The 17,227-nt window shown below is 41.8% G+C and overlaps 1 protein-coding gene across 2 annotated transcripts; it reads right to left on the bottom strand.

The window, feature by feature from the left end:
* Nucleotides 1-261: 261 nt before the first annotated feature.
* Nucleotides 262-15,868, bottom strand: LOC120112446. 2 transcript variants are annotated; one of them, XM_039131895.1, is made up of 4 exons: nt 15,654-15,868; nt 13,726-13,770; nt 800-1,015; nt 262-683 (listed from the first exon to the last, which is right to left on the bottom strand). In XM_039131895.1, exons 3-4 carry the CDS (start codon nt 992-994, stop codon nt 372-374), a joined length of 507 nt encoding a protein of 168 aa, XP_038987823.1. In that variant the 5' UTR covers nt 995-1,015; nt 13,726-13,770; nt 15,654-15,868; the 3' UTR covers nt 262-371. The 2 variants fall into 2 exon arrangements, with proteins under 2 accessions (XP_038987823.1, XP_038987824.1); XM_039131896.1 differs by lacking the exons at nt 13,726-13,770; nt 15,654-15,868 and having other exon boundaries at nt 800-1,028.
* Between the last annotated feature and the right edge of the window lie 1,359 nt (nt 15,869-17,227).

Genomic DNA, 17,227 nt, shown 5'->3' with positions numbered 1-17,227 from the left:
TAGTTTTCTCGTCTATATCAATTTTGCTCTAAGCCTGATTTTGTTTTTCTTGTTGCAATTGGAGCCTATATTCCACATAGTTTGTTTGGATTTTCCAAAATTTTTTGCTCTTAAAACTTCCTTGATAATTCCAAACTAACACTTAATTCGTTCTGCTATCCTCTATCAGCAATCTAAGATCTTCAAAGCGTGCAAAGTCAGGCCATTTCCACCCTATAACCAAAGCATATAATTTAATTTTCACAAACCTACCATAAACGGTTATTCCAAACTTCAAAGATAAAGACCACATTGCCTTATTATATGCGATAACATTAAGCTTCTACATGCCACAAGATTCTCAAAAGTTGTGGTGTTATCATGCTACACAATCACTGCAAGCCACAAATCTTTAAGGTCCTAAAAACATTATTTATCGAATCATTTATTTCTTTTTGTATCCATATATCCACTTCTTTTTCCTTGCCAGCCTTGTTATCAGTGTCGAGTTTCAAATTTTGAAGGTCCTTGGTTATCTTGCTCTCTTGATATTTTTGATTTTTGGCAGGCAAGCCTCCATGAGTGGGCTTGCCGGAGTCCAAACGATTTCCATCCAAACCACCTCCTGCTCTGTCCTTTGATACTTGGCAAATCTCATGGGATTGGCCGGCCTCGACTTTGGTGCTCGACGAAGCAACCCCTGACTGCAAGTGAGACAAGGAAATAAATAAATATTAGATAAACATAAAACAGGATAAAATAAAGGAGGATGGGAAATATTTTATAGCTTGTGTCCAATGTAATTTCTCTTTTGGCTGACCTGAAGAAGTTTTATAATTTCATCTTTCGTCTTCTGATCAGGTGCAGACTTGTACTTTTTGAGTAGATCGACTACAATCTTGTCATCGATTATCCATTTAGTTCCATCCGACAGATCGACGATATGAAGCTCTTTTGTTGTTTGGGGTTTCTTCAGCAGATCCTTGAAGAATTTTGTCGCCGGAACTAGGAGCATCTCCTCGAAGATTGGATTTTTCTAGTACATTGTAGAAATACATATCTTAATATGAATTTAATGATGTAGCACATGAAATGGAAAATACTTGAGGATACTTGATAGTTGTCACGCCCCGAGCCCGAGGCGCGGCAGACGCCGCACGCTCACATGGCGGGCCGCACAGGCATGCAAGGCAGCAGATCATATCAAAGCAATCACATATGTTTAAAGATGACATAATTATTTAAGTTGGTCCAAAGCAGTTTTACAAAATTTCAAAATAGCATATGCCAATATAATTCAAATATCCAAGCTAATCTAACTAAAATGCCAATAACTGAAGGAATCATCGAAAAATCTAACACACTCCCCCAATCCTGTACGATCAAGTCTCTGGATCTGAAAAACAGAAAACAGAATAATGAGCTACACTAGCTCAGTAAGTAACAAAATACCCCAGAGTGGGGTCAAAGCATATCAGATCAAAATACAAAATATTGACTGGGAATAAATCAAAAATAACATCATTTTTTTCTTTCAAAAACTTATTATCATTTTTACAAAAACTCTGATATCATAATCTCAACATAATAGGCTACGGCCACATAACCCAGTGGCATAGGTTGCACAAGGTGCCAAATTGTTGCCCAGATAGACAACCCAAGAGGGGGGGGGTGAATTGAGTTTTAAAAAAATTATTACAATTAAATGATTTATGAAATACTAATTAACACCTTTTGCAAGTTGATTAATTAGATGCTATGTGCTGTGAATGAAATGAAGATAAGGAACAACAGAGCAATCACAAACACAAGGAATTTATAGTGGTTCGGAGCTAACCCTTGCTCCTACGTCCACTCCCCAAGCCTCACTTGGGAATTCACTATAACCCCTCGGATTACAGCCGGTTGTTTTACAAGCTCACAACCCAACTTGTTGTTTTACGAGGTCACAACGAACTCGATCGGTTTTCCCAGGCTCACCGACTAGAACCACCCGATTGTTTCCCGGGATCACAATCGAACCCTTACACCGTTGGTTTCAACCTAGGCTCACCAACAAACCTTTACACCCTTGATTCAATCCCCTGATTGAATCAAGTAAGGAACAAACGGTTTGAACAAAGACAAACAGAAAAATAGAGCTTCTAAAAAGCAGATATACAGCGATATAAATAAGAGAAAAGTTAAGAGCCCTCAAACAAGTTTATGATGAAGTAGAGGAGGGCTTCTTGAACTCTGGGTCTCCTCTTGAATGTCTTTAAGACTTGAAGGCTGAAGGAGACTTCTTTTAATGCTGGGAAGAGTTGGTTGAATGGAGTTAATGGCCCTCTTCCTTCTTTTCGTTGAAATCCTTTTGGCAGATGAAGATTATGTGTTTTCTTTGTAAGGAATGTCACTTCTCTGCTTTGCTACAGTCCTCTATGGCTATTTAAGCCATTCCCCATGGAAACTGACCGTTAGAACACATTTTACTAGCCGTTCTGCACATTCTGCACATCCTGACAATGTGTCCGTTGGGATCGGAGTCGACTCGCGCGATCTGGAGTCGACTCGGCTGTAGCAGGAGTCGACTCATGCTTTTGTGGAGTCGGCTCGGCAACTGTTCCGGATTTGAATTAAAGTGGTCTTCTCGACTGGGAGTCGACTCGACTTAACCCGGAGTAGACTCGCCAAAATCTGGAGCTGACCTGGCACTTTTGGAGTCGGCTCATTCCAAGGAATCCATAGAGGTATTCTTCAACTTCGCTCACTCGAGTCGACTCGGAAATTCTGGGAGTCGACTCGGCGCTCAGAGCCCGAACTCTCGATCTTCTGTCTTTTGGCTCGTGCAGTCTTGGAGTCGACTCGGACTATTTTGGAGTCGACTCGGTTCTCAGTATCCGAAAAACAGTCTTCTATCTTTTTGGGGTAGCGCTGCCTTGGAGTTGACTCGAACTGTCTTGGAGTCGACTCGCGTCTCAGAGACAAAAATACTGTCTTCTGTCTTTTTGGGGTCGCGCTGTCTCGGAGTCGACTCGAGCTTTGCGGGAGTCGACTCGGCTCTCAGTGTCCGAAAGTTGCTCTCTGACTTTTGCCTTGTATAACATTGAGAGTCGACTATCGCTTCCTTTGGAGTTGACCTGCCAACCATCGGAGTCGACTCGCGTTCCTCAGGAGTCGACTCGGCTCTAAGGGTCCAAAATGACTTCTCTGTCTTTCTGTCTGTAACTCCCTGGAGTCGACTCATACTACTCCGGAGTCGACTCGGCAAGTATCGGAGTCGACTCGCGCTCTTCGGGAGTCGACTCGCTGACAGGTTTTGAGTTGGGTCTTTCTGTTCGTCTGTCTGTTCTCAGTCGGAGTCGACTCGTAATGTTCCGGAGTCGACTCGAGCCTGTGCCAATGCTTCTGATATGCTTGGAGTCGACTCAAGCCTGTGCCAATGCTTCTGATACGCTTGGAGTCGACTCGTAATATCCCGGAGTCGACTCGAGTCTCAGACTTTGGTTCAAATTGACTTCTTAACTTATCCAAACTATCTTGAACCAAGTCTAGAGACACTTAACCATAGATTTACAAGATTTTCACTGAAACACTAGATTGAATTCATTAGTAAACATAAGATATACTCAAATGCTTTGAGCTCATCAAAATCAAAAGGGTTATAATCAATCACTCCACAATCTCTCCCTTTTTGATGATGACAAAACATTGAGTATATGTAAAGTGAATTGCTCAACAAACAAGAAAATTTATAATAAAATTTTAAAATGAATTCAAGTGTCTGGTTATTTAATTTATCCAAACTTGAAAGGTGTGAAACAATAAATTTTGGAGTTAAAGCTCCCCCTTTCATTTGGAATTATATAAGCCTTCATGTCATGCAATCAATTGTTTGGCTTATATATCTTTAATGATTTTGCTTTCTTAAAAATTCAGATTCTCTCCCTCAACACATGCATTCAATTTTGTTTTGATTATATGAATTTTCTTTTAGTGCATTGAAGCTTTTGAACTTAAATTTTTGATTTTTAGAGGAAAAATCTGCCAATTTGTTCTTGAGTATGATTCAACTAATCTCCAAATATCCCTTGAGTAGATTCTGGAGATTACTCCATTAGGAGCCCCAACAGAGAGATAATGAGCCTCGAGGTATCGAATCCACTAAGAACAAATTATTGTGTGTTTTAAAGGTTTTCTTTTTATTGACTTTCATTGATTCCTTTTACATAATTATTAAATATATTTCTCCCCCTTTTTGTCATCGCATCAAAAAGAAAGTAAGCAGAACACACAAGCAAGTAGAGATCAATGTGCACAATATTGAAGAAAATTGTCTACTCATTGTATTGATGTATTTGTAGTTACATTTGTGAATACAAAGAGCAAAGCAGTAAATACATGTCAAAATAAACAAAATAAGCTAGGGCTTCCTCGAGGATGTGGCTCCTCTGCTCAGTCTTGATTGTTCCATTAGGAGACTGACCCCATCCGTGACGTTCCCTAGCTGGGTGATGATGGCCGAGGTGGCCCTACTATGCGTCGTGGAAAGCTCAGTCAGGGTCTCCTGGAGTGTGTCCAGCTTGGCGATCAACACATTCGCCAAGCGCTCGGCCCCCTGATTCAGGCTGCCCATGTCGTGTCGGATGTCATCTCGCATCTTTCTTGTGTTGCTTGTGACATCGCTCATGTTGGAGAATTGGGCTTGTATCAGGCTTCTGACATTGAAGATCTCCTCCCTCAGATGAGCCGTCATCTCGGTCACGGCTGATAGGGAGGGAACTAATGCAGAAGAGGGGGCAGGGGCTGGACCTCTGAGCTCCCTCAGTAGATCGTCTCAAAGATCTCGTACAATCTCCTGCCGCAACTCCCGGAGCTGCTCAGGAGAAATCCGGACCTCCATCGGCTGAGTGGGTGGAGCTGAGGAGGAGGGTCCGGCTGAGGTGGATGGTGCTGAGGTGGAGGGAAAGGTGGGATAGTCAGAATCTGGATCAGGACTGGGGGAGCGTCTAGTGGTAGGTGTGGAGGAGGATGGTTTCCTGACCCAGGTTCCCTCTACCTTATGAAATCCCATCCTGTGTAGGGTTTCCTCACCCATGCGATCTGTCCATCGCAGTGCGCGAGAGGGTTCCCCCTCAGGAATGGGGATCCCGGACTCCCTAAAGATCAGGGTGTACATCATCCCATAAGGAAGGGTGAGCCTAGGTCTGTCTAGTGGCTCACATAGGTATTTGTAAATGAGTTTTGGGAAGTTAATTGGAGTATCCTGAAGGATGTAGAACATAAGGGCTAGGTCCCTCTCAGATACAAAATCAAAGCGTCTGGTCTTAGGAAAAAGGGTCCTAGAGATGATACTCAAGAGGAGCCGCATTTCAACTGACAGTGAACTAGCGGACACCTCATCGAGTGGGGACTGGGGTGGACTCCATAAAATGGCCGTAAGGGCCTCAGTCCTATCCTCAGGGTGTGTAGGAGATACCCCTACTTGGGGAAGATGCAGGACTTGTGCTATGAAATCCTTAGAGATGAATAGGGGGACACCCGCTACGGTTCCCTGTATTCCACCATTTCCCCTATGTACTGTTCCATAGAACTCGAGTCCCTGGGCCCTCAACCTATCTCCTATAGTGAAGCCCTCCCGGGAGAGATAGTCGAAATTGACGTATCTTCCGGTGGAGACCGCCTTCCCGGCGCACGGTCGCGAGGGAACCGGCCTCGGCGGGGAACGAACCGGAGGTTGTGGCCTCACGGGATCGTTCCGAGCCTTGGACCGTCGCTCGGCACCGGTCGCGGGTTGGGGCCTCTTCCGGCTTGGGACAACCATTTTCCGAGGCATCCTTGACCTAGGTATGGGGTAAAAACCTAAGGGACGGAAGAAGGTCGACGGAAAAGCCCTAACGACGGTCGGAGACGATGTAGGAGACGACTCTAGGGTTTGTGAACAGTGGAGGCGGTGAATAAAAGTGTTGATTAAATGCTTGGATTAGGGTTAAAACCTCGGATCCCGACCTCGAGTCGACTCCAGAAAGTCGCGAGTCGACTCGACCTAGAGTCGACTCCAAAATATGCGCGAGTCGACTCCTCCTATGCTGTCATCGACCTCGAGTCGACTCCCGTCTATGTGCGAGTCGACTCTCCTTATGCTGCCATTGACCTCGAGTCGACTCCCGACAATATGCGAGTCGACTCCCCGTCATGAGCCGACTCTGAAACGTATCCGAGTCGACTCGAACTCTGGCACGCACCAAAAAATCATGCTATTTTCGTACCAACCAAGGGACAATCACTAAGTTATGATCTGATTTGATGATTATAGAAGAGAAACTCCATATTTAACACAAGCTAATCATCAAAATCAATGAACTAGAAGAGAATATCACTAGGATGGATCAATCACTCCTAATCCTCTCCTAAGCACACTAAATCTCTCTTCACTCAAGGGTTTTGTGAAGATATCAGCTAATTGATCATCAGTGCAAACAAATTGAAGTGTCACATCACCATTCAGTACATGATCTCTTATGAAGTGATGTCTTATCTCAATATGTTTAGTTCTTGAATGCTGAATTGGATTTTTAGTTAGATTAATGGCACTTGTATTATCACAATTAATGAGAATTTTATCTTGTTTAATGCCATAGTCTTCAAGTTGTTGTTTAATTCACATGATTTGAGCACAACAACTCCCGGCAGCAACATACTCAGCTTCAGCAGTAGATAATGCAACCGAGTTTTGTTTCTTGCTAAACCATGAGATTAAATTTTCTCCTAGGAATTGACATGACCCGCTGGTGCTTTTTCTATCAAGTTTACAACCAGCAAAGTCTGAATCTGTGTATCCTATTAAGTTCAGGCTAGATTCTTTAGAATACCATAAACCTATATTTTTTGTTCCTATTAGGTATTTAAAGATTCTCTTGACAGCAATTAGATGAGATTCCTTAGGATTAGACTGATATCTAGCACACATGCATACACTAAACATGATATCAGGTCTACTTGCAGTGAGATACAATAAAGATCCTATCATACCTCTATACAACTTTTGATCTACAGATTTACCTGATTCATCTTGGTCTAATTTGCATGATGAGCTCATGGGTGTGCCGATTGACTTGTTTCCCTCCATATCAAACTTCTTAAGCATCTTCTTGATGTATTTAGCTTGATTGATGAAGATCCCTTCTTCAGATTGTTTGATTTGAAGTCCGAGGAAATAGTTCAGCTCTCCCGTCATGCTCATCTCAAACTCACTCTGCATCAAGTCAGCAAATTCTTCGCAGAGGCGATTGTTAGTAGCACCGAAAATAATATCATCAACATAAATCTGCACTACTAACATATCTTTGTTTTTCTTCTTTAGAAACAGTGTTGTATCTACATTTCCCCTAGAGAACTCATGTTCTAGTAAAAATTTGCTAAGTCTTTCATACCATGCTTTAGGTACTTGTTTCAAACCATAAAGTGCTTTGTTCAGTTTATACACATGATTAGGGTATTGATGATTTTCAAAACCAGGAGGTTGTTCTACATACACCTCCTCATTAATATACCCATTTAAAAATGTACTTTTTACATCCATTTGAAATAATTTGAAATCCTTAGAGCATGCAAATGCTAATAATAATCTAATTGCCTCAAGTCTAGCTACAGGAGCAAAGGTTTCATCAAAATCTATACCTTCTTCTTGATTATACCCCTTTGCTACTAGTCTAGCCTTATTCCTTATTACAATTCTATTTTCATCAAGTTTATTTTTATATATCCATTTGGTACCTATAATTGAATATTCAGAAGGTCGTTCAACTAGATTCCATACCTTGTTTCTAGTAAATTGGTTTAATTCTTCTTGCATTGCATTTATCCAATTTACATCTTTTTCAGCTTCTTCTATGTGTTTGGGCTCAAGATGTGAGACAAAAGCTAGATGATTATTTATGTTCCTAAGAGATGCTCTAGTCCTAATAGGTTGAGATGGATCATCTAAAATTAATTCCTTAGGATGCCCGTGAGCATACCTCCAAGCCTTAGTCAGCCCATGATCCACAATAGCCTCTTGGCTTGATGATGCACTTCCAATTAATTTTTGTTCATCATCTTGTAATGTCATCTCATCAATCTTTTCTTCAAGAATTTCAGCATCATCATCAAGATTAACTTTCTTACTAGAAGAGATATCACTAGAATCATCAAAAACAACATGTATAGATTCTTCTATAACTAGGGTTCTTTTATTAAAAACTCTATAGGCTTTACTAGTTGTAGAGTACCCCAAAAATATACCCTCATCAGATTTAGAGTCAAATTTTCCTAGATTATCTTTTCCATTATTATGAACAAAACACCTACATCCAAAGACATGAAAATAGTTCACTTTTGATTTTCTGTTTTTCCAAAGTTCATAAGGTGTTTTCTTTATAATGGGTCTCAATAAAACTCTATTTAATATATGACAAGAGATATTGATGGCTTCTCCCCAAAAGTACTTAGGGAGGTTACTTTCACATAATATGGTTCTAGCCATTTCCTCTAGAGTTCTATTTTTCCTTTCCACAACTCCATTTTGTTGTGGTGTCCTAGGTGCAGAAAAATTGTGAGTTATCCCCTTTTTACTACAAAACTCATCAAATAAATGATTTTCAAATTCGGTTCCATGGTCACTTCTAATAGCTATGACTGAAGTATCTCTAGCATTTCTTATGAAATTTCTTAAAAACTGAAAATGCTTGATCTTTATGAGCTAAGAACATGACCCAAGTGTATCTAGAATAATCATCTACAATAACTAGACCATATTTATTTCCACCTAGACTTATGGTGCTAGTTGGTCCGAATAGATCCATGTGTAGTAGTTCTAAAGGTCTAGAGGTAGAGACACAATTTATAGATTTAAAGGAGTTCCTTGATTGTTTGCCATATTGACAAGCTTCACATATTTTATTCTTTTCAAACTTTAGGTTTGGCAAACCTATCACGGAATCTCTTTTAACTAGTTTTGATATTGTGTCCATGCTTGCATGACCTAACTTACGGTGTCATAACCAACTAGCATCATTATCCTTAGTTTCATTAACAACTAAACATGGGTTATGTTTGACAAGATCCTCAAGGTCTACAACATACACATTCCCACGTCTTATTCCTTTAAAAACTAAACTATTGTCATTTGAGTTGGTTATGATGCATAGTGATGGTTTGAACAAAACATTAAAACCTCTATCACACAATTGACTAATGCTAAGTAGATTATGCTTAAGACCATCAACATATCGAACATTATCAATAAAGGTTGAAGGGGTAATTTGTACTTTACCTATACCAATGATGTGACCTTGGTTATTGTCTCCAAAAGTCACAGCACCTCCCTTCTTAGCTTCAAGGGTGAAGAATTGATCCTTGTCACCCGTCATGTGTCTTGAGCAGCCGCTATCCAAGTACCAACAATTTTTGTCGACCTTGGCTGCAAGACACTCCTACACAAGCAAATCATACAACTTTAGGTACCCAAGTTTTCTTGGGTCCTTCATGGTTAGTAATGTTGGTTCCTTTTGGAACCCAAACTCTTTTAATTTTTCTTTTAGTTTTTTCTTTTCTATAATCACACACATTTGCTTTATGTCCTAAAGTTCCACAGCAAAAACATGTTATTTTCTTAGTTTTGCTTTCTCCTGCTTTAACAAAGAAATTACTAAGGAGTTTTTGCCTATTTTTAGGTTTATACCCTAAACCAGCTCTATTGAACACAGCTCGTTGACTATTAAGTATCATTTCTAATTTTTCTGAGCTATAAGTAAATTTTTCTACAAAAGGCTTGTACTTCTCAAGTTCTAGTGCCAACTTTTGTTTTTCTGTTAGTGCATCTAAGTCTTTTGTGAAATTACCTCCAATAGTTAGTTTATCCTTTTTAAGTTCAGAAATTTCCTTGGCTAGTTTTTCGTTATCTTTACTCAAGGTATTAGTTTTTTGAATTAACATTTGGTTGCTTGTCTTAAGTTCTAAATTTTCTTTGGTGATAAAATCCTTATCCTTAACTAATTTATCGTATTTATGGAGGTGAGATTGATTGGTTAGTTTTAGCTCTTTATTCTTAAGGCTTATTGTCTTATATTCATCCATTAATTCATTAAACGCATCATATAACTCATCAAAGGTAAAATCTAAATGCGTTTCAGATGTTACCTCATTTTCGTTTGCCATAAAGCATAGATTGGCCTTTTCTTCTTGTTCCTCATCCGATGATGATGATGATGTATCGGAGTCCGATAGGGTGGAGACGAGGACCTTCTTTTTCTTGTACTTGCTGGCCTTCTTGAGCAAAGGACAATCTGCTCTGAAGTGTCCCGGCTTCTTACATTCGTAACATCCGATTCCCTCATTTTCCCTTTCCTTACCTTTATCCTTGTGATAGGAACTTGAGGGGCCTCTTCTTTGATGAAAGGCCTTCTTACGGTTGATGAATTTTCTGAACTTACGCACGAGAAGAGCCTCATCATCATCTCCCTCATTGTCTTCCTCTTCACTGCTGCTGCTGCAAGATAAGTCTTTGTTAGTAGAAACAGATTTGAGGGCTATTACCTTTTTCTTGTGGGAGGACTCTTCTTCGCTGTGTTGTTTCATTGTGAGCTCGTGCGTCATTAGGGATCCAAGAAGCTCCTCAAGTGGAAGCTTGTTCAAGTCCTTGGCTTCTTGGATTGCCGTCACCTTGGCTTCCCATGACCTTGGTAGACAGCGAAGAATCTTCCTGACAAGCTCACTGTTAGTATAATTTTTGCCAAGGCTTTTTAGGCCATTGACAATGTCAGTAAATCTAGTGAACATGCAAGTGATTGTTTCATTAGAATCCATCTTAAATAATTCATACTTATGAACTAATATATTTATTTTGGATTCTTTGACTTGATTCGTGCCCTCGTGGGTCACTTCAAGTCTATCCCAAATCTCTTTTGCAGAATTGCAAGTAAAGACTCTATTGAATTTATTTCTATCTAATGCACAGTAAAGCACATTCATTGCTTTGGCATTGAGTTGTGCCTTTCTAATGTCATTGTCATCCCAATCCTTTTCAAGTTTGGGTACAGTGACACCCTCTACATAAATGGATGGGATGTATGGTCCATTTAGTATAATGGTCCACATCTCATAGTCTTGGGCTTGGATAAATATTCTCATCCTAGCCTTCCAATATAAGTAGTCGGATCCATTAAAGAATGAGGGTCTTTGGGTGGACTGGCCCTCAATGTGGGAAGATCCAAATGGGGTTGTCATTTTGATCTTTTACTCTTTGGGTAAAAGAGTTCCGGCTCTGATACCACTTGTTGCCCAGATAGACAACCCAAGAGGAGGGGGTGAATTGGGTTTTAAAATAATTATTACAATTAAATGATTTATGAAATACTAATTAACACCTTTTGCAAGTTGATTAATTAGATGCTATGTGCTATGAATGAAATGAAGATAAGGAACAACAGAGCAATCACAAACACAAGGAATTTATAGTGGTTCGGAGCTAACCCTTGCTCCTACGTCCACTCCCCAAGCCTCACTTGGGAATTCACTATAACCCCTCGGATTACAGCCGGTTGTTTTACAAGCTCACAACCCAACTTGTTGTTTTACGAGGTCACAACGAACTCGGTCGGTTTTCCCAGGCTCACCGACTAGAACCACCCGATTGTTTTTCCGGGATCACAATCGAACCCTTACACCGTTGGTTTCAACCTAGGCTCACCAACAAACCTTTACACCCTTGATTCAATTCCCTGATTGAATCAAGTAAGGAACAAACGGTTTGAATAAAGACAAATAGAAAAATAGAGCTTCTAAAAAGCAGATATATAGCGATATAAATAAGAGAAAAGTTAAGAGCCCTCAAACAAGTTTATGATGAAGTAGAGGAGGGCTTCTTGAACTCTGGGTCTCCTCTTGAATGTCTTTAAGACTTGAAGGCTGAAGGAGACTTCTTTTAATGCTGGAAAGAGTTGGTTGAATGGAGTTAATGGCCCTCTTCCTTCTTTTCGTTGAAATTCTTTTGGCAGATGAAGATTATGTGTTTTCTTTGTAAGGAATGTCACTTCTCTGCTTTGCTACAGTCCTCTGTGGCTATTTAAGCCATTCCTCACGAAAACTAGCCGTTAGACACATTTTACTAGCCGTTCTGCACATTCTGCACATCCTGACAATGTGTCCGTTGGGATCGGAGTCGACTCGCGCGATCTGGAGTCGACTCGGCTATGGCAGGAGTCGACTCATGCTTTTCTGGAGTCGGCTCGGCAACTGTTCCGGATTTGAATTAAAGTGGTCTTCTCGACTGGGAGTCGACTCGACTTAACCTGGAGTCGACTCGCCAAAATCTGGAGCTGACCTGGCACTTTTGGAGTCGGCTCATTCCAAGGAATCCATAGAGGTATTCTTCAACTTCGCTCACTCGAGTCGACTCGGAAATTCTGGGAGTCGACTCGGCGCTCAGAGCCCGAACTTCCGATCTTCTGTCTTTTGGCTCGTGCAGTCTTGGAGTCGACTCGGACTGTTTTGGAGTCGACTCGGTTCTCAGTATCCGAAAAATAGTCTTCTGTCTTTTTGGGGTAGCGCTGCCTTGGAGTCGACTCGAACTGTCTTGGAGTCGACTCGCGTCTCAGAGACAAAAATACTGTCTTCTGTCTTTTTGGGGTCGCGCTGTCTCGGAGTCGACTCGGGCTTTGCGGGAGTCGACTCGGCTCTCAGTGTCTGAAAGTTGCTCTCTGACTTTTACCTTGTATAACACTGAGAGTCGACTCTCGCTTCCTTTGGAGTCGACCTGCCAACCGTCGGAGTCGACTCGCGTTCCTCAGGAGTCGACTCGGCTCTCAGGGTCCAAAATGACTTCTCTGTCTTTCTGTCTGTAACTCCCTGGAGTCGACTCATACTACTCCGGAGTCGACTCGGCAAGTATCGGAGTCGACTCGCGCTCTTCGGGAGTCGACTCGCTGACAGGTTTTGAGTTGGCTCTTTCTGTTCGTCTGTCTGTTCTCAGTCGGAGTCGACTCGTAATGTTCCGGAGTCGACTCGAGCCTGTGCCAATGCTTCTGATACGCTTGGAGTCGACTCAAGCCTGTGCCAATGCTTCTGATACGCTTGGAGTCGACTCGTAATATCCCGGAGTCGACTCGAGTCTCAGACTTTGGTTCAAATTGACTTCTTAACTTATCCAAACTGTCTTGAACCAAGTCTAGAGACACTTAACCATAGATTTACAAGATTTTCACTGAAACGCTAGATTGAATTCATTAGTAAACATAAGATATACTCAAATGCTTTGAGCTCATCAAAATCAAAAGGGTTATAATCAATCACTCCACACAAATCCACTATTTTTATCTACCAATAGCAGCCCGTGTTGCACAAAAGTGCCAAATCCACTATATTTACTCACCAATGGCAGCCGGTGTCCAGAAACCACTATTCTAATCACCGGTGGCGCGGTGTCGAAACCGGTTCCTTACAGATTATAAGTCGACAGGTCCAACGTATAATCCCCATTGGCGGGGCCAGAACAAAACAGAACATATCATAGCCATGCTGAGAATGCATATATATATATATAGAAACAGATTTTATAAATTGTCCAGTCATAGTTTATGGATTTCAGAGCATATAACATAATTTTCAAATAAAATTTAACATGCCAGACCCATTTTACCAAATACAAAACATATTTCGAAATTTAATCCACTAATAATTATGTTACCAAATAATTTAGAAAAATACACTTTAAAGCATTAAGTTACTTACCTCTTCTCGCTTAACTCCTACTTCAGATAAGCATATCAGGTTCACCTGTTTAAATTTAATTAATCTCTATGTTAATTTCAGAGCTAAGCAAAACCAAAAATAATACTATTGGATGCGGCCCAACAGGGCCCATAGTTGGCCCATAATGGGCATGGCCCGATAGGGCCCACATCAAACACGGCCCAATGGGCCCGCATAGAACCGGCCCAATAGGGCCCCCAAAGTTAGCCTCTAAAAGGACCATTTATGCAATAAAATTCATTGCAGGGACTAATACTTAATTATAGGGTACTGTTCTATAATAAAACTTGAGTGAAGGGACTAAATAAATATATTTGAGGATCTTTAGGTAATAAATCTTTCCTATAGGAGTCAAACATAAATTGCAGAAGGTTCTTTTGTGAAATAATACACCATCTAGGGCTTAACTGCAAAATTTCAATTATTGGCCAAATGGGTTCGAGTTTCGAGTTTCGAGTTTCGGGTTCGAACCGGGCCCATGGTTGGCCCCGTTCAGCCCGTAAGGGCCCTCATCTTCCCCAAACCCCCACGGACAGGGAAAGGGGAAGGAGGAAGAAGGGACTGGGGGGGGGCGTTGCCCGTTCGACGGCCAGCCAGCCGCAGTGGCGGCCAGCGGCCATTGCGGTGGCTGGGGTCAAGAACAATCGAGCATGGTCTTGGTTTGGGGCCAAAACAAATGGAGGAAATCAAGCATGTTCCGGCTAGATCGAAGAGCAAAAAGGGCAAAGGGCTTACCGGCAGTCGACGGAGGTGGCGGATCTCGGCCAAGGGAGGCTCGATCCGGTGGTCTAGCGGCGGCAGCGGCACTCGAAACCGAGGGATGGATCACGGAACAGGGGAAGGCCGCGAAGGGGATTCAGACGGCGCTCGGCCGGGAGAGCACGCCGGTCACCAGACAAAGGAGGAGAAGGAAGGAAGGAGGGAAGAGGAGGAGAGGGAGGAGGGCTCAGAGGTGGTCTTAGGAGGAAGAGGAAGGGGGTTTTTATCACCCTCTTGTCATGGCTCTCCGCCGCAAAAATCGGGGCGGTTGAGTGAAATCCGCGGCCACGGATTGGCCGCGGATTGACTGGAGGGGGGTGCCGCGGGATACCCACGACGCCTTCGCCCTGATCATCCCCGAAGGAGCTGGAGAATCGCGATCCTCTGTTCCGGTCCTCCCAAAATAGAAACGAGGCTGAAGTCGGCTGAGGCTGCCGACTTCAGCCCCATATCTCACAATAGTACATTTTAGAAACACATATCTTATTATGAATTCAATGATGTAGTAATATAAAATGGAAAATGCTGGAGGATTCATCATATGTTGTGCATCATGGGTTCTTATGTTATATGTGGATATGTTTATGGATCGGGATGGGCTTGGCTTTGCCCACATATCAACATAATTTATATAGATTCAGGCTCGGTCTACCTTCAGGCCTATCATCCAAGTCCAAGCCAAATCCTTGATCTTCGGGCTTTAAGTTGGAACTCCAGTTTTTTGGCTAAAGTATGAATGATTAAATGTTGCTGACAATCTAAACATGTGTATTGTTCCATTAAGTTCATATATCAGCAACAATTGTCAAATAAGTAAATAAATATAACAAATAGAAACAAACAATACAAGAAAAATAAAAAATATTCAGGCTAAGCTGGCTTTAATCCTCATGTCCGAGTATGGTCTATTTATTAAACAGGTTAGTTTTCCGGGCATGGCTCTGCCCATAGAGTCTAGAGCCTTGTCCTAAGGATTCCGGGCTTTAGCAAGCCTAGCGGACTGCCCAACTAATGAACAGGTAACGTTAAAAGGAACTTTAACAAATGCTCATACTCGAGAAGAGATCAAATGGCCTGATAAAAATACATACGACCACAACGAGGACTCTCCAATGTGGATCAAAAATTCCTGAATGAACTCCACTCACCTTTCCTCTGAGCCATGCTGACCTCCCTCAAGCTGGGCTTCTGCCTAAGAACTCATCTAATCGGGCTATCTTTAACACTTGTGCGTGTGGAAGGTGATTGCATGATGGCTTCCTTTATATAATGAGATTGCATCGGGTCTGCCCTGCGGCCTTTGCTCTCCCTTCACCGTTCCCTCCCCCTGGGGAGAGGGAAAGAGAGGACTACCCCTCTCCCAGGGAGAGGGGAAGAATCAACATTTTATTTATTTATTTATTTGCCCCTGATCCGACAACAAGGAGCACAAGAACGTGATAATTTGGTATTAATCTTTATCAGTGCAAGGGACATATGATGCAGCGCGCATGAGCCTAACCAGGAGCATGCGCGAAACCAACATGGAGCGTGTGGATAAGCCCAAACTCATGCGTGCAGGCCACATCAGCAACCCACACACATGGACAAGTGCATCCATCGAAGGACTCTTCCCAAAGCCAATACGCAATATAATTGCGCATCATTCATGGGCGCCATCCAGCATTCCTTATTGAGTCATGTTTTACCTTGTTTAGGAGTCATCAAGAGTATTTTTCCTTTTAGGAGTTTGGGTCTTTTCTTGGGCGTGTCCAAATTTACATTGAGTCCTTGGGTTCATACGCCAAGAAAAATTAAGTCCATGAGTCCAATCGTCAAGCACATTGAGTCCATGAGTCGTTTGAAGAGTCCTAGCTGATTTGGAGTCTTAGTCTTTGTGTCCTTGAAGAGTCCTAACTGATTGAGAGTCTTAGTAATTTGTTAGTTGACTTCATCAAAAGATTCGATTTGATTTTAAAAGAGTCCTTGTTCAAGTAGGAGTTTGATTTCTCCTAAAATTCTGGTTGTGATGCTTTCTAATTTTCCAACCTCCTCCTCTATATAAAGGGGGTATGATGAATAAAGTTATGAATGAGTTTTAGAAAAAAATGTTTGAGTGATTCTTTGAGAGCGAGATGCTTTTCTTCTCCTTTCCTTAGTGCGACACCAAGCCCTTTTGGTAGAAGTTGGTGAAGGTGAGACTCCTCCTTCTTCATGCCAAGCCCTTAGAGTTTGAGTGGAAGTGGGACTCTTTCATCCAATCTTAGTTATCTTCCCTTCTCATACCAATCCTTCCTTCACGTCAACATTCACCTATTCGTCACCCAATAATTCCCTTCCTTTCTCACACCCTCACATTGAGGAGTTCTAATTTCATTAGGACTCTTAATCTCTCTTCATGCTACACTCATCCTCCCGCCTATATCCCATCCTTTTTCTTTACTTGTACAACTCGTATAAGCTCAACCTTATACGGAAGAAGCATACCATTCCACTTGGCATAGTTGAGCGGACACAACTGACCTTCTCTGCACAACTAATCCTAAAAAATTTGATAAAATGCTTCCAACCCTCTTGATGGGCTGCCTAGATCATTGCATCGTATGACGATCTTCTCACCCTAATGAAGCTACCACACATCCCTTGCTCGAGTGAGTCCCTGTCTTATCCTCACTCTAACCTGTCCATCTATGAAAATGTAATAAAGTATGCATTAAAAAATTAAAGTCAAATGTATGAAAAT

Source organism: Phoenix dactylifera, chromosome 11 (genome assembly GCF_009389715.1).
Source record: "Phoenix dactylifera cultivar Barhee BC4 chromosome 11, palm_55x_up_171113_PBpolish2nd_filt_p, whole genome shotgun sequence".
Taxonomy (NCBI): domain Eukaryota; kingdom Viridiplantae; phylum Streptophyta; class Magnoliopsida; order Arecales; family Arecaceae; genus Phoenix; species Phoenix dactylifera.
The sequence above is the reverse complement of the archived record's forward strand: the minus strand, read 5'-3'. Positions and strand labels throughout refer to the sequence as shown.

Excerpts from the sequence above, each read along its gene's own strand:
- LOC120112446 (XM_039131895.1), bottom strand. The coding sequence starts at position 994 with ATGCTCCTAGTTCCGGCGACAAAATTCTTCAAGGATCTGCTGAAGAAA. Across the intron at positions 684-799 it reads AAATTATAAAACTTCTTCAG|TCAGGGGTTGCTTCGTCGAG; the intron begins GTCAGCCAAAAG and ends TCTCACTTGCAG.